Genomic DNA, 24,962 nt, shown 5'->3' with positions numbered 1-24,962 from the left:
GTCGGAGACTGAGGAGGCTGCGGAGGTGATAGGCGCTAGGGCTGGATTCCCGAGTCTTTGCGTGAAGGACAGGAATCTTTCAGGCCCCTCCCAGTACCTGCTGTCCACAAACAAAGCCTCAAGTTCAGTGGCTCAGGAGCCACTGAGCAGGTGCCTAGAGAAGCTGAAGGTGCCTGTTTCCAGATAAGATACGGAAGAAGGACTGGTGTAGGGCAGTGGTTCTCAAACTTGGCTGGACGTTGTGGTTTTACAACCGCCAAGCCACACTTCAAACCAATAAAATCAGGATCTCTGGAGGCTGGACCTAGGCATCAGTATTCTTTAAAACTACCCAGATGATTTCAAAATGCATCCCAAAAGTGTAGAGTCAGCGTGTATGTGTGTGCCTTAAGAAACCAGCCACCCATGGAGGGTTTTCATCCACTCCCCAGTTACTGTGGGCTTAAAGGAGATGTGTACCATGTCCGTCTGAGCTCCTTCCAGACCATGGCAACACTCCAAGTATCGGACCCTTCCTCTCCAGGGTCTCAGAGTAAAAAGAACCCTGGACTAGAAGGCAGACAGCCAAGGTTCTCCTGTCATCACTGTCTGGCCTTGGCATGATTTCCCCTCCCAGAGACTCAGTTCCCTTGAGAGAAGAATGGAGACAAAAAGCATTCTGGCCATCCTTGCATTGTTCACAAGCCCTGTCCTCACCTAAAAGTTTGGAAGACGCTATATGGCATCAGGTCTCTTGGGATGCATAGCCTGTTGTTCCCACATGGTTACATAGTCTTGCCAGGGAAATAGGTCCAGAGGGGAGGGGGTAAACCCTTGGTCACTCCAAGAACCATCCCCTCCTTCCAGACCCTGGGACTCCTAACTCTGGTAGCCCCTTCCCTGCCAGAGCTGTTTTTGGCCCTGTACAATGATTGGGCACAAGGGCAAAAGATGCATGCTGCACGTGGAAGTCTGGAGAAGGCAAGGACATAAAGCCACGCACATGTTCCCTACCCGCCCCTTCAGCCCCTGTGGGCTGGAGCAGAGCCAAGCTGCAGTCACTCACAAAGCCAGGATTCTGGCCAGCAGCCCAGGGTCTGGCCACTGACCACTAGGGCCAGGATTCTGCTCACCAGCTCTCCACCAAACCTTCAGGCCCAAGCTTGGTGAGCTGACATCCTAGGGCAAAGGGGGTTCTGGTCTTCCCAAAGCCTTAGCCACAGGATTTTTAATCAGTTTCTTAAACTGGGACGCCTTTGTTACTCCAGGAGTAAGAGAATCTATAGGCCAAACATAACACTGACTATTAATTTTGTTCAGAGATTTAGGGAGAAATTTTTGTATCCTTAAGTTTTTGCATATCTATAGGCAAAGAAAAGTTGTGGCTGGAGCTATGCCTTTAGCCTTTAACCCCAGGCCCCCAAGAAAGAGTTAGAGTTCATGTTTCTCTGACGTTAGAATATGTGATTAAAGTTTGAGAAGTACAGTTTTATTGATCCCACATCTGCCCAAACCCTAGGCCCTGGTTCTCTCAGGCAGAAAGCTCTGGGGTCAGCATGGTCAGGCGATGGCTGCTGTCTCCCTGTCCTTCTGCCTCAGGTAGTAATGAACCTCAGGAAGTGCCCTTAGTTTCTCCGCAGCCTAGCAGGGGAAGAAGGAGAGTAAGAGTGGCCCAGAATGGTAGTATGGAGTTCTGAGTGAGGGCTCGTGGGACCAGAAGGCTGGTGATAAGGACTGCCGGAATAACCAAAGGATGAAGGAAGTGAGCAGCTCCTAAGTCTCTAGGAATGCTCAGGTTATGGGGGTTTTCAGGGTCATGATTGTTGGGATCCCTTGAGGAAATAGGAGTGAAAAGGGGACCCAGGGCGCTCCGAGTCCTGACCTGCTCAGGAGTAAGGTCCCTCTGAGCCTGGGCAAGCATTTCGTAGCCAACCATGAATTTCCGGACAGTGGCAGAGCGCAGGAGCGGAGGGTAGTAATGAGCATGCAGCTGCCAGTGGTCCCAGTTGGCTCCAGCCTCTGATCCTGTGGGAGCCCCTGACAGAAAGAAGGCAGAGATGGCTGGCGAGAGCCCTTCCTTAGTTCTGCAGCCTAACCCCTACCCCCAAACCAAACTAGGTATCTCAGAACTACATTTCCCAGCATTCTGTGCCAGAGAGGAGACCAGGCATTGGAAAGCACACTGAGAGACATATTTTCACCAAGTTTGCTGCTCCACCCTCAGTACCAGCAGCCCTGCTCTGGACACTTCCCTCAGCATGAGTTTCAAGGCCTGCTGGGGTTTGCGGTCCACTGAGCTGGGCCACAGGAGCCTAGAAAAGATGTTGGGGCTAAATATGGGTGCTCAAAAAGCCTCACCGTGCCAGCCCATGGTGTAGGGAAAGGATGTCTCAAATAGGTTGTCGTACTTGGTCAAGAGTTTCTTCATGATGGAGGCTAGATCTGGAATCAGAGACTGACTCTTAGCCCGGGGCCTAGATGCAGGCCCTATCAGAGCCACCCTCATCCAGAGCTTGGCCCCAGGGTCTCAGTGGGGAGACTCACCATCACGCTCAGCAGGGGTCAGCTCAGGTAGCCTCCGCACATGCCGACGGGGCAAGAGCAGTGTCTGAAAGGGCCACACTGCCCAGAAAGGGACCAGCACTAACCAGTGCTCACTGGTTAGGACCAGACGTTCCTAGGCAAACCAAATGGAGATGAGGTCATCAAGGCAGATATTGGGGATCAGAAAATAGGCAAGATAAGCAAAAGAAAAACGTACCCAGAATTTGATGGCTTCTTACCACCTCTACCACTACCACCCCAGCCTAAAGCACTATCATCTTTCCTTTATATTATTGGTATGACCTTGCAGAAAGTCTCTCTGTTACTTCTCTTCTACCTTTCTCCTTCACGCACTTCTCTCTTTTGGGGTAAGGTTAAAGGCTCCTTGGGGGCAGGGCCTGACTTTCTCCCACCTTCCTGATCAGTTCCTGGCGGCCATACTCCATCAGCAGGGGCTCTCTATGCTGACTCTGATAGGCCCGCTGAGATCGCTCCTCACGCTGGGCAATATCTGGCAGGAAACTGCTGGCCCACACCTGTCAAAGAGTAAGAGCAGAGAAAAAAAAAGGCAAGTCCTTTACCCGCAAGCTTCCATGTGACTAGCATACTCCCTCTGTCCCATTCCTTACTTCAATAACTGTCCCCACAGTGCTAGCTTGGACTCAGCCTAGAAATCCATTGGAGTCCCTGACACACTTACCTGGCAGTGGGGGTGGGGGTTGGAACAGCCCATCATGGCTCCTTTGTTTTCAAAGATCTATCAGGTAGGGGCAGGGAGTTTAGTAGCCAAAAAGACACTGACCCCTCCAAACCACACCCTGTGGAAACAGGGATGCCACTTCCCAGAACTAAATCTGTACCACCCCCATTCCTGCCCATCCAGGGGAGGGGACAACCTCACAAACCTGCACCCAAGGGTACTGGGCACCCAGCTCCTCCATGACTGAGGCCCACACATCCACAACAGCACGGATCTCGGGGACTGACATGAGCGGCAGTGTTACATCCGACCAGGGGTGGAAGCATATGACCTTACTAAATAGGGAGGGAGAAAGGGATGACAGAAATGTAGGGCTAGGCTGTGGTAGGGGCAGAGCCCAACCCAACTGCTCAGTCCAGGCCTTGGGCTGGAGGTTTTAAGAGAGGGAATTCATCATTACCAAACTCCTCGAGCAGCCTCTGCTTGGAAAAGGGGGTGATCACTGGGTCCTGAAATAAAGGGGTAGCACTCTGTAACAGAAATCTCCTCAAGAGGTCCAGCCTCTCTTCCCCCCCAACAGCAGCCAGAGCCAGGTTACCTGGATTGGGGGCATCAGGCTGCAGAGCTGGGAAGTCGTTGTCAAACAAGAAGGTGCCATCGTAGTGGGGATTCACCTACAGCCAAGGATGTGCTAAAAGCATTTGCTGCCCCATACCACCAGTCACGTGGTGGGCTTCAAGGGCTAGACATCTGGAAGAGGCCCACTCTGGGGTCTAAAAGACTTGATAAGATATGACCCAGAAGGATGTCCACCATTCTGTGGGTGAGGAGCAGCTCTAAGGGGGAACTACTCCCCCAGGCTCAGCCTGCAAATGTAAGCTCTAACGGCTTACCTCTCCATTGGCCCGTGTGGCCCCAGGACACAGAGGGTTGTGAGGATCATGGCGGGGCACTGTTTTCAGAGGGGAGGGCTCTACTTGCCCCTGCCAGGGCCGCTTCATACGGTGAGCTGACACTAGCACCCACTCATCCTGTAGCGGGTTGTAGCGGATATGTTGATGCTCTGGAGGCAAAGATTAAAGATCACTCAGCAAAGCTCTTTGGTCCCCTCTTCTCTCACTCTCACTCAACAGCAGCAGGCCCAAGCTCGGAGGCACCCTTTCTGCCCCATCCTGCTCAGGAGCTAAAGGGCTGGACTTGGGCTTTACAACGCCAATTAGCCCGCAGCCCAGCACGGTAGTGTCTTCGCTACGCGGGCCTGTCGGGGTGGGCGCGCCGACGTGGGGGTAGTGACAACTTCCTAAAGAAAGGAAAGGCTCGGTTCCGCGTCTCAATGAGTCCCAAGTGCCCTGCAGTTACCGCTCGCCAGGAAGGTTGTGGCTGTGGCGTCCGCCTCTGACGCCTGCTGGTGCTGCTCAGGACTTGCTCCGCTGCGCGACATGAGGAAGAACTCGCTCGGTGGGAGACTATCAGGAACGACTGCCCAGCTGCCTCTTACCCATCTTTAAGCCTGCCAGCTCCGCCCACCCCCATGATTGGTCGACCTCTAGCTCATGACTGTTGCGGGGGCCAACTGGCCGCCTGGGGGCGGGGCTCAGGGCAGCTTAGCTATGTAGAGGGTGGCTTTGGCGCTCCACCCCAGAGCCAAAGCCAGTATCCGGAAAAACTTATGTGAAAGCTGATTACTGCAGATCTTTGGACCCCAAGACGCTTACAAGATTTCTTTACTGTATTCCGTCATTGATTTGGTCATTCATTCAGCAAATATTTACTGAGTATCTACCGTGTGCCAGACACCTAGGCTCCACTTAAAGCAGAGGGATGCTCTTGTGTGCACAAGTCAGGCAAGGCCTCTGCCTTCCTGAAGCTTACAATCTAGGGCCAAGTAAGGGTATAACCCTGGATCCACAATGACCTCAATTACCTGTTCAGTGGCTACGGTGGAGAAGAGGTAAACTGGGGATGGGGGAGGGGGGGCCATTGGTCTGCCTCGCATAAGGGAGCTCTGTCCATTGTTCTTACGCATCTAGGATAACATACCTTTGAAATACCAGAATAATTTTCTTTTCCAGGCCCCTCAAAAGCAAAACCACAGGCACCAGTGCACAAGACCACAGAACCCTTCATTTTTACCTTTTTCCCTACATACTATCTTAACGTATTGTAAATGTTAATTATTAACTAACCTGTACTCACCAAAGTAAAAGAAGTATGTTTCTCCATTTTGTTTTTAATCCAACCCTAGAGATTTCCCCACTTTGCTATCTCTTGCCTCCTTAATCTACCACCAATGGATTTCATGTACCTTCCATATATTTCCTTCTTTGATTCTAACTGTATAGAAGGAACTGCAAACTGCCATTCTCTGGAGGATTTTCTCAATCCATTGAGATTTTGCTTCCAGACGTGTCCTCAAAATTTGGCTCAAATAAACTCAAACTTTTCTAAAGGTTTAATTTTTTTTTCTTTTTTTTTTTTTGGTCAACATAACCATTTTCTCACTCTTCTTCTCTCTTTCTCTGTCTCTCACACACACATTCTCTCTTATACACCCACACACACCAGACGCACAAGAAGTGGGCAGGGTAAAAGGGTTATAAGAAATCTGAAAGTGTAAGGAGGACAGGACTATCAGTAGCTCTAGCCACTATCTGGGTGGGGTCAGAAGTGTTTAAATACCTCCTTTCCTTTTCCAACTTTTCCTTGGATCGAACCAATTGGCTAACATTAGAATAAAATTCAAATTTATTTCTCTCCTGGCACTTTTAAAGAGCCATCTAAACATTGTCTGAACCTCCTCCCCATTTCACAGTGGAGAACAGAGCCTCGAGGTCATCTAGAGGATGAGTAGCCATGCTACGATTTGAACCCAAATTTCCAGTCTTTTCCAAATTCTCTAAAACACTTCTGAGACTTCAGTGAGACTCAGTACAGAAGTATAGTGAACTAAAGCTGGGCAGTAGCAGGGAGGCCCCTTCCCCCAAGCCAGGCCAAGCCAAGCAAGGTGTTTTGCAGCTCAAATGCAAAAACTGGGTCATTGGTCATTTACCTAATCTCTGCCCCAGGGTCCTTTGACTGAAATCTGTACAGGTCACTGGGTAGGGGTCAGGGAGCAGGAAGCTAAGGGGCGGGGTACCTGTCCACTGGCTGCCCATAGTATGGGAGAAATGGGGGTGGTGGTGGATAGATCTGCTTTTCTACTCTCTCAGCTGTCCTTGTTGTTTAAGTGAGCATCATTTCCCCCAAGAACACCAGTGCTTCAGTGTCACTTTCTGGATCATGCCAACTAACTCCTGACCCTCTTCAGAAACATCTCTTTAGAACTATTGCCAAACCTCTCCTTTCTCTGTGTCTCTACAAGGTCACTTTTAGGGAGAAGAGGAGAATGGCTGACATGGGACCTACCTAACTCTTTCCCTCCAAGATCGCAAAGATGTGATCTCTTCTATGTCTCAGAAACGTAGCTGTGATCCCCAGCCCCTTATTCCCCTTCTTTAAACCCTCTCAAGGCTGTGGGGGAGGAAAAAACTTTCTTCTACCCTTCTAGGTTCTTCAGGGCTTGTCTAATAAATTGGCGTGAGACAGATTAACAAGAGAAAACCAAATTTAATTAAATATATACATATGAAACCCCATATACATGAAAGAGTCAGAGACCTCACATACATAAGAAGTTCAAGACAGAAAGTTAAAATGAAGTACATATGACATTCTGAGCTAAGGATAAGGTAAGTCACCTTGGAGCTTCAGATGGGAAAAAGGTCATTGCAGGATAAGAGCACATGTTCAGTAATTAGAAGTTTGCCCTGCCTTATAGATAGGTGATGAAAAGTTATTTCTGGTAATAACTCTTATTATGGGCAAGGCCCCAAAGTTAAATTCTTTAAAAGAGAGGCAGAAGTTTCTCATGAGTCCACAGGGTCTCAATTGCTTTCAGCTCAAGATAATTCACATGCCAAAGTGGCACATCCTGGGGAGTTCAGTTCTGAACTCTTTCAATGCCAAAGAACATTTCAGAGTTTTGATGTTTGTTTTTAGTGTGTGCTGGAGAAGCTTTCTGAAAGACCAGATAGAGGAACTGCAGGCCTAGACAGTCACAGAGGGCTCTGCCTGGAACAGCAGGGCAGAGGCCAGATTTGGGGGCTAGTCCCTGCTACTTAGAGTTCTTAGAGAATGGTCAGCTCAAGAGTGTCACAGACGCCAGGGTCAATAAAAAAAGTTCCCTCAATTCTGCATTCTCTTCTACTAGTCCCTTCTTTATTTTTCCCTTCTTGGCATAGTTTCTCAAAAAATAGTCCATCTTCCCAGCCTCTACAGTTACCTGCACAGTACCTTGCAACATATATTTTGTCCTTATTAGTTAGGGTGAGTAATCTTAGTTGCTGTAACAAATAAAACCCCCAAACTCAATGGGTTAGCACAACAGTCCATTACGGAGGAGAAGGGGAGCTCTGTCTCATGCAGCATTCTGAATTCTCCAGTAACTACTTAATTCTATGTGACAATGATAATAGATGAGAGAAGAAAGAGGATGTAAAGAACTTCACAGGTTTTAGGAGCCAGTTCTGGAAGTGGTGTACATCATTATGTCTGCCTATACCTCATTAGCTAGAACACAATCACGCAGCCTCATCTAACTACAGAATAGACTGTGGAATGTAATCTGGCTGCCCAAGAGCAATAGGAAATGGATTTGTGAATGTATAGCATCATCTCTGCTACATGCCCCTACTGAGAAACCTAATGACCATTTCCCATCATTTTATTGAACCTCCCAATTATCTGTGACTGTATTAACCATTTCATCACCCTTATGTGTGAGGCTTTGCTGTTTCAGTTCTCCTCTCTTTTGTATTATTTATGTAACTAACAAATATTACAACACATGCCAAGTACTAATTGCTTTATAAATATTAAGTCATTTAATCTTTATCACAATGAAAGTATGTGTTATGAGGTAGGTACTTTTATTTGCCCCATTTTACAAATAAGAAAACTGAGTCACAGGAGTAACTTGCCCAAGGTCACACAACCAGTAGGTGGCAGGAGCCAATTTTCTAATTCAGTCAGTCCACCTTGAGTTTCTTTCGAACCACTGCACTATGCTGCCTTTTTTCTCTTTTGCTTCTCTTTATCACTCCCCTGCCATAACTAACCCTCAGTTGGTTTACAAAAGCTTCTTCTCATTTTTTGTGCTTCAGAACGATGAATTGCAGGCCCCTGAAGACCCTACGCTGTCTCTCAGTGCCTCCGCTCTTCAAGTAATTCTCATTGTCTGGAATGCCCATCTCATCTCTCTTAAAGACACTCTTCAGGTGTCACCACCTCCAGAAAACCTCAACTTTCCCAGGTTGAAGTGCTCCGCCCTCTGCCCTGCCCCGCGCTTTTGTGCTATCAAAAGCAGGCCTTAAGAATAAACCAGGCTCCGCTTCCGGGCTGGCATGTTTTTACCAATCAGTCGGCCCAGAGGGAAAGTCCTTTCTGGGTCTCACGGCAACCAACTCCTACCCCCACGTAAGATGGAGCGCGAGACATCCCGCCTGGAGGACCAAAGGTAAGGCAGCAAGGAGGGCTTGGCCCCGCCCCTTTACCTCCTGCGCGCTGTACCGCTCCAACCCTCCGCGTTCCTTGCTCCCCGCGAAGAAATGGTACAACCCGAGGGGCGGGTTCCTGAATGCTCGAGCAGTTCTGATTGGTCAGAGAGAGCCGTACCACGGCGGTAGCGGGGGAACGGGCCGTGGAGGGCGCGCGGTGAGCTAGGTGGTAGAGGGCAGCGTATCTTAAGACTCCAGCTCCCTCCTACGCTACGTCGTGTCAGGCCGCGGGAAGGGATGCAGTGGGTCGTGGGCCGGCGGTGGGCGTGGGCCGCGCTGCTCTTGGCTGCAGCTGCTGTGCTGGCCCAGGTGATCTGGCTCTGGCTGGGTACGCGGAGCTTCGTCTTCCAGCACGAAGAGATCGCGCAGCTGGCGCGGCAGTATGCTGGTGAGCGGGCGGGTGAGCGGGTGAATGAATGGGTGGAGGGCAGGGGGATGGGGAGGCCCGGGCCGAGCTGGGGGTTCTGGGGACGTCGTTCCCGAGTTTGGGACCGGTGCTGGCCCTGATTGTGATGGTCCTCTGTCCCTGCTAGGGCTGGACCACGAGCTGGCCTTCTCTCGGCTGATCGTGGAGCTGCGGCGGCTGCACCCAGGCCACGTGCTGCCGGACGAGGAGCTGCAGTGGGTGTTCGTGAACGCGGGTGGCTGGATGGGCGCCATGTGCCTTCTGCATGCCTCGCTGTCCGAGTATGTGCTGCTCTTCGGCACCGCCCTGAGCTCTGGCGGCCACTCTGGTCAGTTTGGGTGGCAGGCCGGAGTGGGAGGCTGGGGCCCATGCCCTCTCTTCTGTTTGGCCAGGCCATGTGATGGCATGGATACCCTGATAGTCCATGTCCATTTGATTGTCCCGCAGGGCGCTATTGGGCTGAGATCTCGGACACCATCATCTCTGGCACCTTCTACCAGTGGAGAGAGGGCACTACCAAAAGTGAGGTCTTCTATCCAGGTGGGTAGAGAGATTCTGTCAGATAAATGAGTTCTTTCATTCTGGGATGCCCATAGTTGGGGGAGAGAGCCATGGCATGAAAAAGGAGTGCTTTGAGGGGCCCTTCCCCTGGTTCCCTTACTCCTTAGATAAGCCACAGGTGGTTGGTTGAGGCCGGTGGGAAGGCTTTCCTCTGTCAAAAGGAAACAAAACATAACAGCTTCCTGTTAACCATGTCTAATTTTTATCTGCCAAGGCACTGTTTTACTCATCTGATATTCCAGGAGTTGTTGGGGAGACTGTTGGGTAATCAGCAATGCTCTCATGCCCCCAAAGGCAAAGCAAACAGTTGTCTTCCTTTTTTATATAGTGAAATATTTTACATAAAAAGCAGAGGTTCAGACCTTCAAGTAACTTTGAGGTTGAGTGTTACAAACATAGCTAGCATTGTAATTGAACAGTTACATTTCTCAGAAAGCCTCACAAGTCTTATAACCACCCTTCTGTATCTAACAGGCTCAGCCCAAGTTTAGCTAAATTTCTACTTGACATGAGTGAGGTTTGGGAATACAGCATTCTGTGACTCCTGTACAGTAGCCCATGACCAGGTGAGGTACCCACCTTTGACTTCCCCCAAGAGAGGACATGAGCCAGGTGATGCCACAGAGGAAAATTTAGGAGTGGTCATCTTGGCCTCTTATCCCTCCAGATGGGTGACCTGGCCAGTGAGGTCAAGCTTTTGTCTTTCCTTAAGCTCCCTTTCCATTCCCTACCATGGGCCAGGGAGGTGGCAGCAATTAAAAGACAGGGCTAGGCTCCTCATGTGGGTGCTCCTCATCCCCCAGGGGAGACAGTGATGCATGGGCCTGGTGAGGCAACGGCTGTGGAGTGGGGGCCAAACACATGGATGGTGGAGTACGGCCGGGGTGTTATCCCATCTACCCTGGCCTTCGCGCTGGCTGACACAATCTTCAGCACCCAGGACTTCCTCACCCTCTTCTACACTCTTCGCGCCTATGCCCGGGGCCTCCGGCTTGAGCTCACTACCTACCTCTTCGGCCAGGACCCCTGACTATCCAGGCCTGAAGGAGGACCTGTGGATGAGCAGGAGTGGACAGGCTCGCCTACGTCCACTTGCTGGAACCCATGCAAACAGACAGGGACATACTCAAAACATGCAGATACTGAATTCTTGGTGTATGACCACAGCCATACATGCTTATACAACCAAACATAGAGACCTGTGGGAACCTATGAGACACACATTCAGATACTGAATTCCACGTGTATGGCAGCATCATGCATTCACACCCATCCAGAGAGGGATTCTCATGTATACTAACTGGTCCAGACATATTCAAACACACAGAACACAAGCTTGACTCACTAACTCAGGCCTTTCCAGAACTTCCCCGCACCTGGTCAGGGCTTTGGAGTTAGGAGTCAGGGTGGTCATTAGCACTCTGCCTGGGTCTGACCCCTCAACCCAGCAGCAATGGAGGAGGGAGGTGAGGGAGAAGAGGAGCTGCCTTTGGAGGCTCCATTCACCTGCAGCTATGATGCCCTACCTTTGATCTCCCTGTCCTCACCATATGCCTTACCCTTGTTTTGTTCCCTTCTATGCAAGCACCCTCATGGCCTGTCCCCAACCCTCTCAGCAACCAAGTCAGCTAGGGAACCAGAATATGGAGAATGCTGAGGTCAAGATCCCTCCTATCCTGAAAGATCCCCTCAGGGGTATGGTGGGGAGGCTGGCCTCAGCACAGGCCCCAACCCTGGGGAGAGGACCTGGAGAGGTGGGCCTATGCCCAAGGGGCCATCCCTGGCCTAGCGAAGGCCTTTTCTGCACACATACCCGTCACAGCTTCCAGACACTGCCCTTGCTGCATTCTCTGTCCATCTGTCTCTCTGTTAATAAAGACCTGTTGAACAGTTCCATTTCTTTGTGTGTCTGAGCAGCAGGAAAACCTAACTCCTAGGGGGCCTCAGGAGGGCCTCTCCCTTGCTGTGTGAGAGTTTGTAAGACAGTGGCTGTGCCCGAGAATCACATAGGAGGCTCATTGACTACAGATTACTGTACCCATTCCCTAGAGGTCAATTCTGGGTTGAGACCTTAAGATCGATATGTTTAATAAGATCCTCTCCACAAGTTTTGAATGCCACAGTTTAAGAAATAAAGGGCTGTACCATTTGTGACAACACGGATGGACAGAGAAAGATAATACCATATGACCTCACTTTCATGTGGAATCTAAAGAACAGAATTAACAAACAATAAAAATTCAGGGCTGGATGAAGTGTGTTATCTTGGTCTTCCCTACACTAGGGCCAGTCTGGAAGCAGTCCTGGGAATCCTGCCCTGGATCACCGCAAGGTGGCAGTGTACATCCACTTTTGAGTTGAAAGTTGTAGTCATTCTACAGCTGCTTTTTTTTCTGGGTTTCCAGGGTACCATCTCCACCCTCCCCACCCACCCAGGAGTTTCTCTTCTCCAGGACCTGTCTCATCTGTGAAGCATCCTGGGGGTGGGGGTCGAGCACACTATCCAGTGGTACCTGAGGTAGGTGGGGCTGGAACTAGCATGAGGCAAGAGAGGTGCCTCAGGTACACTCCCAGGGATGCTGCACATGCCCTCTTAAATTTTGTGCCCTGGATGCCTCACTTGCCTCACCCACTTCTTGGCCCTGCTCTGAGGTTGAGCAAGACTCAGGCCACTCTCACTTCTTAGGATTTTTGGTATGCTAAAAATGGAAGGAACATGTTTATAAAAATTGTGTATTCTAAAAACTTAACATTCTAATGAACAAAAATAGAAAAAACTACACATATAACCATTTGGAAACAAAAGTCTAAATTTGTGGCTCTGAATGAATGTGAGGCCCAGGTAAGATGGCCTTCTTCACACCCTACCACCACCACCATGTTGCCTGTGACAGGTCCTGGCTGGGGCCTCTCCATGGATCATAGGTTGCAAAATCAAGCCTCCAAGGATTTCTTCTACCCAGCTCTGCCTCTAGGCTTAGCCCACATCTATCAGGGATGCCCCTGCTCCCCTGTCATCTCTTCCTCCCTTTCACATAGGACTAGGCTCCTAGGCTCTTCCCTATCTCTGTTGCTAAATCTAGTGGTTATTTCTTAATTTTCACTTAACAGTCACTCTTAAAACGCTTGGTTTCCATACACTACTGTCTTGTCTCCTTTGCTAGATCTTTCTTACCTGTTCAATCGCTGACTTCTCAGAACTTAATCCTCAAACTTCTCTGTCTACACCCCTCCCAGATGATCTTAATCGTTCCAAGACTCTAAATACCATTTATATCTTCTTTTCCCCCCAGTTTTATTGAGATAAAGTTGACATAATTAGTTTACAGTATGCAACACAATGATATATGTATATATTGTAAAATGGTTACCACAGTAAGTTTAGTTAACATCACCTCACATAGTTACAAATTCTTTTTTTCTTGTGATAAGAACTTTCAAGATCTACACTCGTAGCAACTTACGAATATACGATATGATATTTTAAATACAGTCATGCTGTACATTTCATCCTCAGGACTTAATTTCTCTTATAACTGGAAGTTTGTACCTTTTGACTACCTTCACCCATATCCCCCACCCCAGGCCTCTGGCATCCACCAATCTGTTCTCTTGTTTCTGTGAGTATGTTTTTTTAGATTCCACATATAGTGAGAACATAGAATATTTGTCTTTCTCTGACTTATTTCACTTAGCATAATGCCTTCGGGGATGAATGGATAAAGAAAGTGTGTGTGTGAAAAATGGGATATTATTCAGCCATAAAAAGTAGGAAATCCTGCCATTTGCAACAACATGGATGGACCTTAAGGACCATCTATATATGGTGGCTCTTAATTTTTGTCTCAGCCTAAACCTCTGAGCTCCAGATATCAGCTTCTAATACCTGACTACTTCCGTCTCTACTTGACATCTCCACCTGGTTGTCCAATTAGCATCTCAAACTTAAAATGTCCAACACAAACTATTTCTCCCAGTCCTGCACCTCCTGAGGTCTTTACTATCTCAGTCAAGGATACCTCCATTTACCCACCTGCCCAGGCCAAAAACCTTGGCTTCATCTTGGATACCTCTTATTCTCACATTCCATATTTAAGGCATCGATAGATCCTGTCACTTTTATCTTTGAAACATAGCCAGAATACAACCACTTCTTTTTACCTCCACTGCTACTACCCTGGTCCAAGCCGTCATCTTTTGCCTGTATTACTGCAATGGTCTCCTAATTTATCCTCGTGCTCGCATCCTCTGCGGAGAATTTGCCACACAACAGCTAGACTCAGCCTTTCACTCTCTGCTCAGACATTTCCATTGCTTCCCATCTTATTCAGTCCATGTTACCCCAAGGCCCATGTTACCTCTGACCAAATATCTGAGCATTCACCTCAGCCACCCTGTTCTAGCCCAGTGGCCTCCTTGCTTTTCTTCTGACACATCAAGCAAACTTCCACCTTAGGATATTTGTACCAGCTATTCTGCCTGCAATTCTCTTCCCTAGGTAGCCCTTTGACTCTCTTCCCTCCTTCTATTCCTGCTCAGTGAATCCTTTTCTTAACATTTGTATAATAACAGCCCTTCTGTGGTGGTTTTAAAAACCTCCATAAAATTTCTGATATTCCTCCCTTTAAGAGGTGAATCCTAATTCCCTTATCCTTGAATGTGGGCTGGACTTATGTGCTTTTTTTTTTTTTAAGTTATGTACTTTTAACAAATAATATATGGCAGAAATGACAGTATGTGACCTTCAAGACTAGGTCATAAAAAATATTGGGGCCCCTTTAGTCTCTTGGGTCACTGCCGTGTTAGGAGGACACTCAGGTATGAGGTCCTCCCATGAAGAGGTCCACCTGGGGAGAACAGCCTCTTGCCAACAGCCATGTGAGTGAAGCATCCTGGAAGTGAATCCTCTCAACCCAGTCAAACCTTCAGAGGACTGCAGCCCTAGCCAACATTTTTATTACAGCCTCATGAGAGACAGTGAGCCAGAACCACCTGGCTAAGCCCCTCAAATTCCTAATCCACAGAATTGTGAGAAAATAAACGCTTGTTGTTTTAACCTGATAAGTGTGAGTGTAATTTGTTACATATTAATAGGTAATTAACACACCCTTCCCTTTCTATTCCCCCAACTCAGATTTATTTTTCTTCATTTTACTTATGGTCATTTGGCATACTATCTATTTCCCCTACTAGAATTATACCATTATGATAGTGACTTTATTTACTGCTGTATCCAACAACTAGAATTATACCATTATGATAGTGACTTTATTTACTGCTGTATCCAACATCCAATATCCTAGACATCCATTCATCCACATATTTACTGAGCACCTACTACTGGCATAAAGTAGGTGCTCAGTAAATATGTGGATGAATGGATGTCTAGGCCTGTCTGTCTTTGTGAGATGTAGGTTCAGATGGGGGCTATGTGCGGTTATGAGAGACAGCCCTTCCTCTTCACAGATGAAGAGATAAACCAGGTTCCAATCAATCTCTTCCTTCCCCTCAGCCCTTTCCAGTTGTATACCTCCCGGCTCAGACCTCAAAGGAGGGTTTACTATGCTTGATTGGTTCTTTTTCTTTTAGGAGTATCTACCCAGTCCCTGGCCTCTCTGCTCCCCTCCACCCCCTGAAAAGCAGTCTCCAAACCCTCAGACTGGAATTTCCCCAAGTTAGTTCCTCTTTTTCAAAGAGTAATCTTACCATCTCTCTCTCTCCAGGTTCCTCCTCTTTGAGTAGCCAGGGGAAGCTGTGGGGAAAGAGCAAGCTGGGCACAGGAGTTCCACAGATCTCTACCCTCTCTCCTCTAGTCCTCCAGGGGGCCCCCAGAGCTTGTTTGTCTGCTTCTGTACATACATTGATTCTCCACTGTGCGGGCCTGGCTTCAGAGAGGGGTGAGCAGAGGCAGGGGCTTGCCTCTGCACCAGGAGAACTTACCACACAAAGCCCTATTGGAAGGGGCATCAGTACTGACGGTTGTTGAATTACCAAGGTAGGAATGGGGTCTGACCTTCAGCTCTGAAATCTAAGCAGAAGGGCTCTGAAGTGAGCCAAAGGTATGAACAGGACTGACCCTTAATGTGGCCAGGGATGAACTAAAGAGAACACAGACTTAGTGCCACAGTGGGAGCCAGGCTGGGAACAAGAGTGGAGGCTGGAGTCACCCACAAGATCTTGGTGAGATGGGCTGGTGCCCAGGCCAGGGCAAGCTGGGTCTGAAAGGAGGGGACTGATTGGGAGAGGGTCGGGGAGAGAGGAAGCAACAGTCACACCTGAATTCTGCCTCCTGGAGGAATCTTGACACTGGGAGGAATCTTGCCTCACTGAGTATGAGGTCGGGATTGTCCCCGGTGCTAAGTCTGGGTTTGACATAGCAGTTTCACACACATGCCAGGTATCCCCTACACACACACGTTCTTTCACACACTTAGTGTCACCTCTGGGTAAAACCTGCTTTTGGTGGGTTGACTCCCTTGGGTACAGGAAGAAACTGGGGGATGTATGAGGGTGACTGAGAGGAGTGAGGTTCAGGTTGCTCAGAGGAGAAATTGTGACCTGCCATCAGGAACCCCAAATAAAGAACAGCATCTCAGCATCTGGGGTATAACTGGGGGTAGGGCCTGAATCAGTTGGCTGAAGGGGTCTGGAGATACAGACTGGGAAGTCATGCACACGTGGGTGGAGGATGTGTGTGAAGATGGGCAAAATGCTGATCACTGCCAAAATGTGTTATCAGTACCAGAGATTCATTATACTATTCACTCTTCTTGTGTATATGTTTGAAGATGGCCGTAATAGAACTTCAAAAGAGCTGTAAACAGTGGCTGTGTATCTCCATGTGGGATGCGTACCCTGCTGCAGGTGTGGAATCAGCTCAGAGACCTCCAAGTATGTGTGCAGAGATGTGAATCCACCACCATGTACACGTAGTGTATTATGCAAACTGCAGCACGCATTGCAGTTGGGGACAGCACCTGATGAGGGCAGGGGAAGAAGCTTCAGTTCTGTCCATGCCCTCCACACTTACCCCAGCATTCTGCAGAGTGATTCCCCTCATGATCACAGGCCATTGGTGCTATCGTGTCCGTGCAACCAAGTATGTGAGACAGGGCAGCTGTGTGCCTGAACTTGTGGCAGGGCGTGTAGGTGTGTGAACACAGCTATTTGTGTGTGAATGCTGGGCACTGAGTGCAGATGTGGAGGGGTGCAACTTGTGAGGCTAGGCAGGGTCTTGGTGACGAGCCCAATGGCAGTGGACTCCTCACTCTCCTTTGCACGATTCCAGGCGCCGCTCCAGTGCCTCCTCCCCCGAATCTAGCTGTATGGAGGGCGGGAGACACCTGTTGGGAGGGCTGGGAGCGGCAGTGCAGACTGGGGCCTCTCCTACTCCGTCCCCGCCCGCCCTGTCCCGCTTGGGTCCCGCCCCCGTGGCGGCCGCCAGCAGAGCAGCGTGAGCGCACCGCAACCAGAGGTGCGCACCGCTGCAGGAGCGCACAGCTGGGGACCCCGCGCAGGGAACCGAGCCAAGGCAGGGGTCACCGGAGAGGCGGGCGGAGCAGAGGGAGAGCCGTGGAGACTCAGGGGGCAGCGGGCCGCTCCAGGCTGGTGAGTGAGGCAGCGGGGTGCTGGGAGCCATAGAGCGGGCGTCGAGACCCCGCCGTCCCCTGCCCTCCCGGTCTCACCCTTGTCCCGGGCTCTGCCTGCGCCATCCTCTGTTCCCGCGCCTCCTGGGTTCTAGTCCTCTGTTTCCGCCGCGTCTTTCGGTCTGTTTTTTCCTCTCTCTGTCTGTCCCCCTCTATTACTGTCTAGCCCTGTCTCTTTCTAATCGCTCTCTTCTGTCTCTGTCTCCTGCTGCATCGGTCTTTCCTGTTCTTTCTCAACCCCTGTCTAATTGTCTCTCTGTCTCTGTCTCTCTCTTTGGACTGTCTGTCACTCAAGTCTTTGATATTTATCTCTTCCTCTTCTCTTTTACCGTCCCTGTCTCTCTGCCCAGTATCTCTATCAATCTCATCTCTCCCCACCTCTGTCTCTCCATTCTTGTATCTGCCTGATATCTGTCTCTCTCGGTCTTGGTTCCTCTCAGTCTCTGTCTCTCCCCACCTCTCTCTCTCCTGTCCCTCCATCCCATCCCGTCTCCATTTCCATCTTCATATCTCCCTGTCATTGTCTCTGTCAGATCCCTCTCTCTCACTCTCCTCCATCTCTCTCTGTTTCTTGGTCCTCGTTACCCTCTTTGATCTGTTCAGTCTCTACCTGTCCTCAATGCTCATTTCCGTCTCTTTGGCTGTCTCTCCTGCTCTTTCTACATCTCTGTCAATCCCCAGGAAAGCAATCTTTCTGCCTTTTTCCTTATGGCCCCCCTGCACTTCCCTGAATCCATGACCACCTCCGCTTGTGTTGGGGGTTGTGGGGCAGCAAGGCCCAGCACCTATAATTCCCTCCCCCACAGGCGGCCCTTTCTTCGGGGCCCCGCCTAATGCCAGGCCCCCCACAAGTGGTGGGACTGCGCCTGGAAGCTGTAATGGAGGCCTTGCAGAGGCAGCAGGCTGCCCGACTGGCCCAGGGAGTGGGGCCATTGGCCCCTCCACGCCCACCGCTACAACGGCACCCCCTGCCTGGTACCCGGATTCTGCAGGCCCCTGAGGGGGCCTTGAGGGAGGTTGGGGCTGAGGAAGAGGAGGATGCCCAGGAGGATGAGGAGGAGGAGGAAGCCCAGGCAGAGGAGGAGACAGCCGAGCAGAGCGATCCAGGGACCCTGGGCCCCAGCTCACCTTCCAGACAGCCCCCTGGACCTCACTCCCATGAGTGGACCTACGAGGAACAGTTCAAGCAGGTAGGACTCCCTCAAGTCAGGCCCTTCCCCCTTCCTTTTCTCTGGGCAAAAGCAGAACCAGATGATTAGTAGCCCACCCATCCCCACTGCCTTCCGCAGGCTTGGAAGACAGAGACACAGAGACCTAGAGAGAGATAGTGGAAAGACTGAAGGATAGATAGTGACAGGAAGGGAGAGACAGGCACCCAGAGACATGGAAAGAAGTGCATAGGCACACACTGAGAGGTGTAGGAGACACCCAGAAACATGGGGGCCGACAGATTGGAGGTTTTTGATGAGGCTGGAAGGGAAAGTGGGAGGGGTATAGGAACCTTCAAGAATTCTTTTGAGGGGGGATCTGGGGACTGGGGATTCCAATGCCAGCACCATCCTACCCTAACTTTTCACATATCAAGTCACAAGGTTATATTCCAGTGACCAGTGTGAATATCCTGGGCTGCCTGCTTCTGGCTTTGGAAGCAGGATGGAAGTTGCCACTCCTTTGACAAACTGATATCCTCTTCATCTCTTCCCTGTCACATTCCCCCAATCAAAACCTCTCCCTGGCTTGAGTTCTGTGGGTGACAGTTCTCAGCCCATGATGGCCACTACAGCCGCAGTGTAACTAATAGGCCCCTGTGCAGCTGAGAATGACAAGATCTTACTCATAAGGCCTTATCTGAAGTTCTTTCTCCCTGTGGAACCCATCTGGATGTTATTTTAAGTTACAATTTCAGGTTGTCACTATGAAGGTATTCTGCAAGGATATGACTCTAGGTATGCTATTCTGAAGGGTATTGGTCTTGGGTATTTTCCAAAAATGTTTATATAGTACTCTATGGCATTGGCGTACAAAGGAGTGTACTCAGGGCTCTGTTACTCTGGAGATGTGGCCGTTTCTCCTGGGTATAATTCTAGGAATTATTACTTGCAGAGTGTTTTACTTATGGGCATCCATCTAAGACATAGGGCTCGGTTCTTGTAGGAGCATAGCTCTAAAGGTGAAGTTCTGGGATTTGTTATTTGTGGGTGTTTTTCACTGAGAGTTCTTATTGGGGAATGGAGTATTACCTATGGGTGTTACTTAGAGACTGATACTCTGGGTAAATGAATGTTACTCTAGGGATTGTTCTTCCTGGATGGTATTTTGGAAGTGATACTGGAGTTGGGGATCCAGATGACTGGGAATGTGTGGGATGACCCCCTGGGCCCTTCAAGTTCTGACCCCACATGTCCTGGTTGGTACAGGGCCATTGCCTCTGTGATAGCTTCTGTAGTGGGCAGGTCATTGTCCCTGGAAAGAGATCAGAGCAGAAGGTGGGCTGAGGAGCCCCAGGTTTCAATCCAGGAGCTTCTCAGCATCCATCTTGCCCAAGGGATGGGTTAGAGGCATCTCTGCCCCTCATCTCCAGCCCTGGCACACAAGAGATGTGAACAGCAAGATGCCCTTGCAGGAATGAACAAAAGTGCTCAGATATATGTCAGTTTCCCCAGTGTGGAACACAGTCCCAGCCTGACTTCCTCTCTGGGGCTCTGTGCATGCCCTGGAGGACAGGCTGAGCCTCTGCAGCTTTCTCTTTTCCCCTACTCCCCAGGTATGTGGTTTGACCTGCCCAGGGCACAACTAACTAGTAAGGGTTCTCCGTGTGTATTAGAAAAAGTGTCCTTACCTGCCCCCAGGGGGAGAGAGCCTAATGTCTGAGAGTCCACATTTCAGACCCCACTTACCCCTTCAGCTGGGGACCCTTATTCAGGGGAGAACTTGAGTTGGGGCTCCAGGGGGAGGGGCCTCAGCAGAGCTGGAAAATGACCTTAGTCCTTCCTTAGCTGTACGAGCTCGATGCAGACCCCAAGAGGAAGGAATTTCTGGATGACCTGTTTAGCTTCATGCAGAAGAGGGGTGAGTGGGGTGATGTAAGGGAAGGACTCCCATTTACCAGGTTTGAGGATGGGAGACCTCAGGGTTTAGTCCCCATGTTGGGTCCTCTCCACAGAGGCCTAAGCTTGGCAGCACCTATCTTTTGGGCCCTCAATAGTGTCCTTAACCTCTGACCTGGCCCTCCTCCTCCACCCAGCGATTAATTAGTGGCCAGCCCACTGGCAGGTTAATGAGTGTGAGATCAATTGGGAGGGTGGGAAGGGGAACTGGTGGGGGGCTGGCCTGGAGTGGGTGGTGGTTCCCAGGACTAGGGGGCTGGGAATGCCTTGCTCCTCTTTCGCGGACCCTTCCTCCAGCTTTGTCTCTCCTCAGTTTCCCCTCGCTTCAGGCAGGGAACACCCAATGTGCTCTACAGCAGGAAGGATGGAGATTAGACTAAAGGAAGGACTTTTTGAGGGGTAGGCTGGGGACCATGTGAGTTGAAGCTTTGCATGAGGAGGAATTCCTTTCCAAGAACCTCAGAGCTGAAATAGAATGCAAGAAGGGTCCAGGAGGGGATCAGGATGGGCGGCAGTTCATCACTTAGGCTTCTCCCCAGATTCATGGGTCCGAAGACTGACTCATTATCTCTCTCTACAAAGCTAATTAACTCACTAGGAGCTTGGCCTGATAAGCTGCTAATTAACTGGCTGCACGGCCCCCCTCCCCTTAATGCGGCTGCTGGCCAAAGTCCCTCAGGCCCCCACCCCAGGCCCAGCACCCCTTTCAAGTCCATTCCTAACCAGGGACCTTCAGTGGGGCCCAGATCCTTTTGCTTCCAGGGAGACCTAGTCATTCTGGTTCCAGTGTACCCTCCCTGCCCCTTCCTCGAGGTCTCCCCTCTACTGGGGGTTGGGTTAGGGTGGTCTGAATAGGCCCCAGAACTCCCCCTGCACCCCCCAGCTCTGCCTCCCTCTGCTCCCACTGAAGGGGGAGGAGTCCCGCGGGGCCGATAATTTCCCCCCATTAATCAGGCCGCAGCTAATTGTTCGGGTCCAAAGGCGCCAGCGAAAGGGGACGGGATCGGTAAGGAATTAACTGGGGCCCATCGCTCAGTGCAGACAGGCCCCTTTGTCAGGACTGGCCGGTGGGGGCGGCGCGGCTGCGGAGTTGGCGAGCCGAGGCAGGAGCTGCTGCTTCTCCCATCCACCATCCCTCAGCCTCAGGCAGCCACCCAGGGCCGCTGCTCAAGGGAGTCCGGCTCCTCAGCACTGTCAGAAAGTCCTTCCTATGGTCTATCCCAGGGGCCAGCAAACTAAAGCCTGTGAACCAAACCTAGTCACCTGCGAGATAAGAATGGTTATTATATTTTTAAAGAGTGTAAAAAACTATAAGACAAATAACATTTCCAAACGTGTGAAATTCGAATTTTATTGGAGCACCCCTTAAATATTCCCTAGAGCTGCTTTAAGGCTATAGTGGCAGGGTGGAGCAGTTCTGAAGAGACCATTTGGCCCACAAGGCCTAAAACATTTACATGTGCCCCTTTACGGACATTTGTCTACCTGTGCTTTAGCCTCCAGTCCTTCCTGCTATAATGGAGGCCTTGGGGGCTCTGTGGGCTCTACCTGAAATACCACCTCCCACCTCTCCCTTTTCCCCTCCTTTTTCGAGGTCCCGCCATGTACCCGGGCCTCGTCCAGGCAGCCCAGGATCCTGCAGACCGGGCCTTAGTCTTAATGTCCTTTCTGCCCATCCCCTAACCAGGAACGCCAGTGAACCGCGTGCCCATCATGGCGAAGCAGGTGCTGGACCTGTACGCGCTGTTTCGCCTGGTGACGGCCAAGGGTGGCCTGGTGGAAGTCATCAACCGGAAGGTGTGGCGCGAGGTCACACGCGGCCTCAGCCTGCCCACCACCATCACGTCAGCCGCCTTCACTCTACGCACCCAGTGAGGCCAGGCGCGCCAGCAGGAGGAGGGCTGGAGGAGGGCGCGGGAGGCGGGGCCTCGGCGCGTGGCTGGCCCCAAAGCGGGCGTCCGGGTGTGGGGCCGGTGTAGAGCCGGATCAGCGGGACCCAGTTTCCCACAAACACACTCCCTGTCCCCCACCTAGATACATGAAGTACCTGTACCCATACGAGTGCGAGACGCGGGCGCTCAGCTCCCCAGGGGAGCTCCAGGCCGCCATCGACAGTAACCGGCGCGAGGGCCGTCGACAAGCTTACACAACCGCCCCGCTCTTTGGCATGGCGGGGCCGCCCCCTCGGGGCACTCCAGGTCCAGCCTCGGGTCCTGGCCCCGCCCCGCCCGCGCCCACTCCGGGTCCTCGTCCCGCCCAGGGCTCCGCCTCCGGCCTGCCAGCCCACGCCTGCGCTCAGCTGAGCCCAAGCCCCATTAAGAAAGGTATGAAGAGTGAGGCTGAATTTTGAGGTCTCTGAGATCTAGAGGGTCGCTGAAATATAGAGAACATTAAAATGCAGGGATTCTGAAGTGTGGGAGGCATGTGGTTTGTGCCTCTTGTGACCTGAATTATTTAACAAGAGAGAGCAAGAAAATCTCCCGAATTGTCTTGGACCACCCTAGACATATATATTGGCCCTTTGGGCTCTCAAGCTTCAGAGCCTCTAGGCTAGGGCTCTGGACAGGAGTAGAGATTGAACTTGGTGCTTAAGCTTTGGTGACCTCCCTTGGTCCCAGGCCTGGGGGAAGAACCAAATGCAGAAACTGAGTTGGTTGGGCTAGGGGAGCTGAATGACCTGTTCTTTCAGAGGAGAGTGGAATTCCAACCCCTCAACTGGCACTGCCTGTGGGTCTGGCCTTGGCACCTGCACGAGAGAAGCTGGCACCAGAGGAGCCTCCAGAGAAGAGGGCTGTGCTGATGGGGCCTATGGACCCACCTCGACCTGTGGTACCCCCTGGTTTCCTGCCCCGTGACAAGGTTCCCCTAAGGGGTGAGGAGGGGCTTGTTGCTGATAGGGCTTTGGGCCTGTGCACTGTGGGAGGACAGACCCATCACCTGATAGGCATTGGAGGTGGGGCAGATATACTGCACAATAGATAACCCTGTCATTACAAGTGTGAGCTGAAGTGGAATGAGGACTGTCTATAGGGATGGAGGGGGAACTTGTAAGTCTGAAGTCTGATTTTTCCATATGTGACTCTCCTGCCTCCTGGACAGACGAGCGTCTGGATGGGCCTCTCAATCTGGCAGCCAGTGGTATCAGCAGTGTCAACATGGCCCTAGAGATCAACGGGGTGGTCTACACTGGTATGGGTACTGCAGGCTGTCTATACTGGCATGAGGTTAGGGGTATTTACACTGGCATGGGGATTTTAGTCTTTTTCTACTGGGATGAGGTTCAGGGATATCCAAACTTGCATGGGTAACATGGGGTTCAGGGGATTGCTACACTGGCATGGGTTAAAGGGGGTATCTATATGGCATGGGGTCCATTAATCCCCCATGGCATGGGTACCATGGGATGTCTGCCTTGTCATGGGCCTAGGTATCAGTGTAAATATTTATTGTTTACCTGTTTGAGGATATCTGTATTGGCATCGGAGTGTCTAACTGACCCAAGGGAATTTTCCTCATGGGTTCGTGTTAGGGGTATGTGTGTAGTGTTCTAGCCATCAGGACACTGACTTTTGTTTCCTTCTTCTGTTTCTGTACCCTACCCCCTCCTGCTTGTGCTTGCCTTCTACCATCTCCTCATCCCTTTGCCAGGCATCCTCTTTGCCCGCCGCCAGCCTATGCCAGCTTCCCAGGGCCCAACCAACCCTGCACCCCCACCTCCTACAGGGCCCCCTTCCAATACCTTACCCTGAGAGCTTCCACTTGGAATTAAGAGTCCCAGCCCCATTGCTGGGGGGAGACGCATCCTCTATCTTGATTCTCCCAGGGTGCTGACTCTAGGACTCAGCCCTGGGAGGTGACCACTCCCCCACAATGCCATGTGGACTTGAAGCCAAATAGTTTTTGTGTTTTTTTTCTTGATGTTACATCTACCTCATTATAAAGGGAGGGCACTTCCTCCCTGGCCAACTTCAGCAGCATCTACCAAAGAGTTCTGCTCCCAGTAACCCCCCTCATCCCCTCATGTGCTTCAGTGTCAATGACATCTCTAGGACCCTACCTCTTCGAGTCAGACCTGCTTCCACAGGAGCCAGGTGAAAGGTTGGGGTTGGGGTGTTGTGAGGGAGATGTCCCTCAGGTCACATCTGGACAATAAAGCTGCAGTCCTTTCCTTCTCCATGCTTCTTCTCCTTGTTTGAGTCTGGGGTTTGGGGAGGAATTATGTGGTATATACAGGCTGCATTTGGCCAGGGGTTCTCAGAAGGGAAGACAGAATAGCAAAGGTCCATGAGGATTGAAGAGCAGGGTCTCATGAATCATAGTGCTCGGGTTCAAATCTCAGTTCTGCCAGTATAGTGATGAGTGGCCCAGGGCAAGGCACTTAATGGCTTGAACCTTAGAAAACTCCAAAAGTTTATGGTAGCTCAC

General features: G+C 50.7%; 3 protein-coding genes across 5 annotated transcripts; 2 read left to right on the top strand and 1 right to left on the bottom strand.

Moving 5' to 3' along the window:
- Positions 1-1,441: 1,441 nt before the first annotated feature.
- Positions 1,442-4,758, bottom strand: GALT (galactose-1-phosphate uridylyltransferase). Its single transcript, XM_011381446.2, has 11 exons — positions 4,583-4,758; positions 4,117-4,286; positions 3,822-3,897; positions 3,684-3,732; positions 3,429-3,558; positions 3,224-3,280; positions 2,937-3,059; positions 2,524-2,656; positions 2,338-2,421; positions 1,862-2,016; positions 1,442-1,620 (listed from the first exon to the last, which is right to left on the bottom strand). The coding sequence occupies exons 1-11, from the start codon at positions 4,662-4,664 to the stop codon at positions 1,540-1,542; spliced, it is 1,140 nt and encodes a 379-aa protein (XP_011379748.1). The 5' UTR covers positions 4,665-4,758; the 3' UTR covers positions 1,442-1,539.
- Positions 4,759-8,914: 4,156 nt separating this feature from the next.
- SIGMAR1 (sigma non-opioid intracellular receptor 1) lies at positions 8,915-12,573 on the top strand. 3 transcript variants are annotated; one of them, XM_023524014.1, is made up of 4 exons: positions 8,915-9,205; positions 9,351-9,551; positions 9,671-9,763; positions 12,069-12,573. In XM_023524014.1, the coding sequence occupies exons 1-4, from the start codon at positions 9,055-9,057 to the stop codon at positions 12,143-12,145; spliced, it is 522 nt and encodes a 173-aa protein (XP_023379782.1). In that variant the 5' UTR covers positions 8,915-9,054; the 3' UTR covers positions 12,146-12,573. The 3 variants fall into 3 exon arrangements, with proteins under 3 accessions (XP_023379782.1, XP_023379783.1, XP_011379746.1); XM_023524015.1 differs by lacking the exon at positions 12,069-12,573 and adding an exon at positions 10,259-10,574 and having other exon boundaries at positions 8,916-9,205; XM_011381444.2 differs by lacking the exon at positions 12,069-12,573 and adding an exon at positions 10,588-11,680 and having other exon boundaries at positions 9,015-9,205.
- Positions 12,574-18,308: 5,735 nt separating this feature from the next.
- Positions 18,309-24,286, top strand: ARID3C (AT-rich interaction domain 3C). The gene is made up of 7 exons (XM_011381443.1): positions 18,309-18,620; positions 20,427-20,499; positions 22,225-22,408; positions 22,572-22,861; positions 23,227-23,409; positions 23,637-23,726; positions 24,186-24,286. The coding sequence occupies exons 1-7, from the start codon at positions 18,309-18,311 to the stop codon at positions 24,284-24,286; spliced, it is 1,233 nt and encodes a 410-aa protein (XP_011379745.1).
- Positions 24,287-24,962: the final 676 nt, after the last annotated feature.

The sequence above is a fragment of the Pteropus vampyrus genome, unplaced genomic scaffold, assembly GCF_000151845.1.
Source record: "Pteropus vampyrus isolate Shadow unplaced genomic scaffold, Pvam_2.0 Scaffold436, whole genome shotgun sequence".
In the NCBI taxonomy this organism is placed as follows: Eukaryota; Metazoa; Chordata; class Mammalia; order Chiroptera; family Pteropodidae; genus Pteropus; species Pteropus vampyrus.
This window is presented reverse-complemented; position numbering and strand designations above follow the sequence as displayed.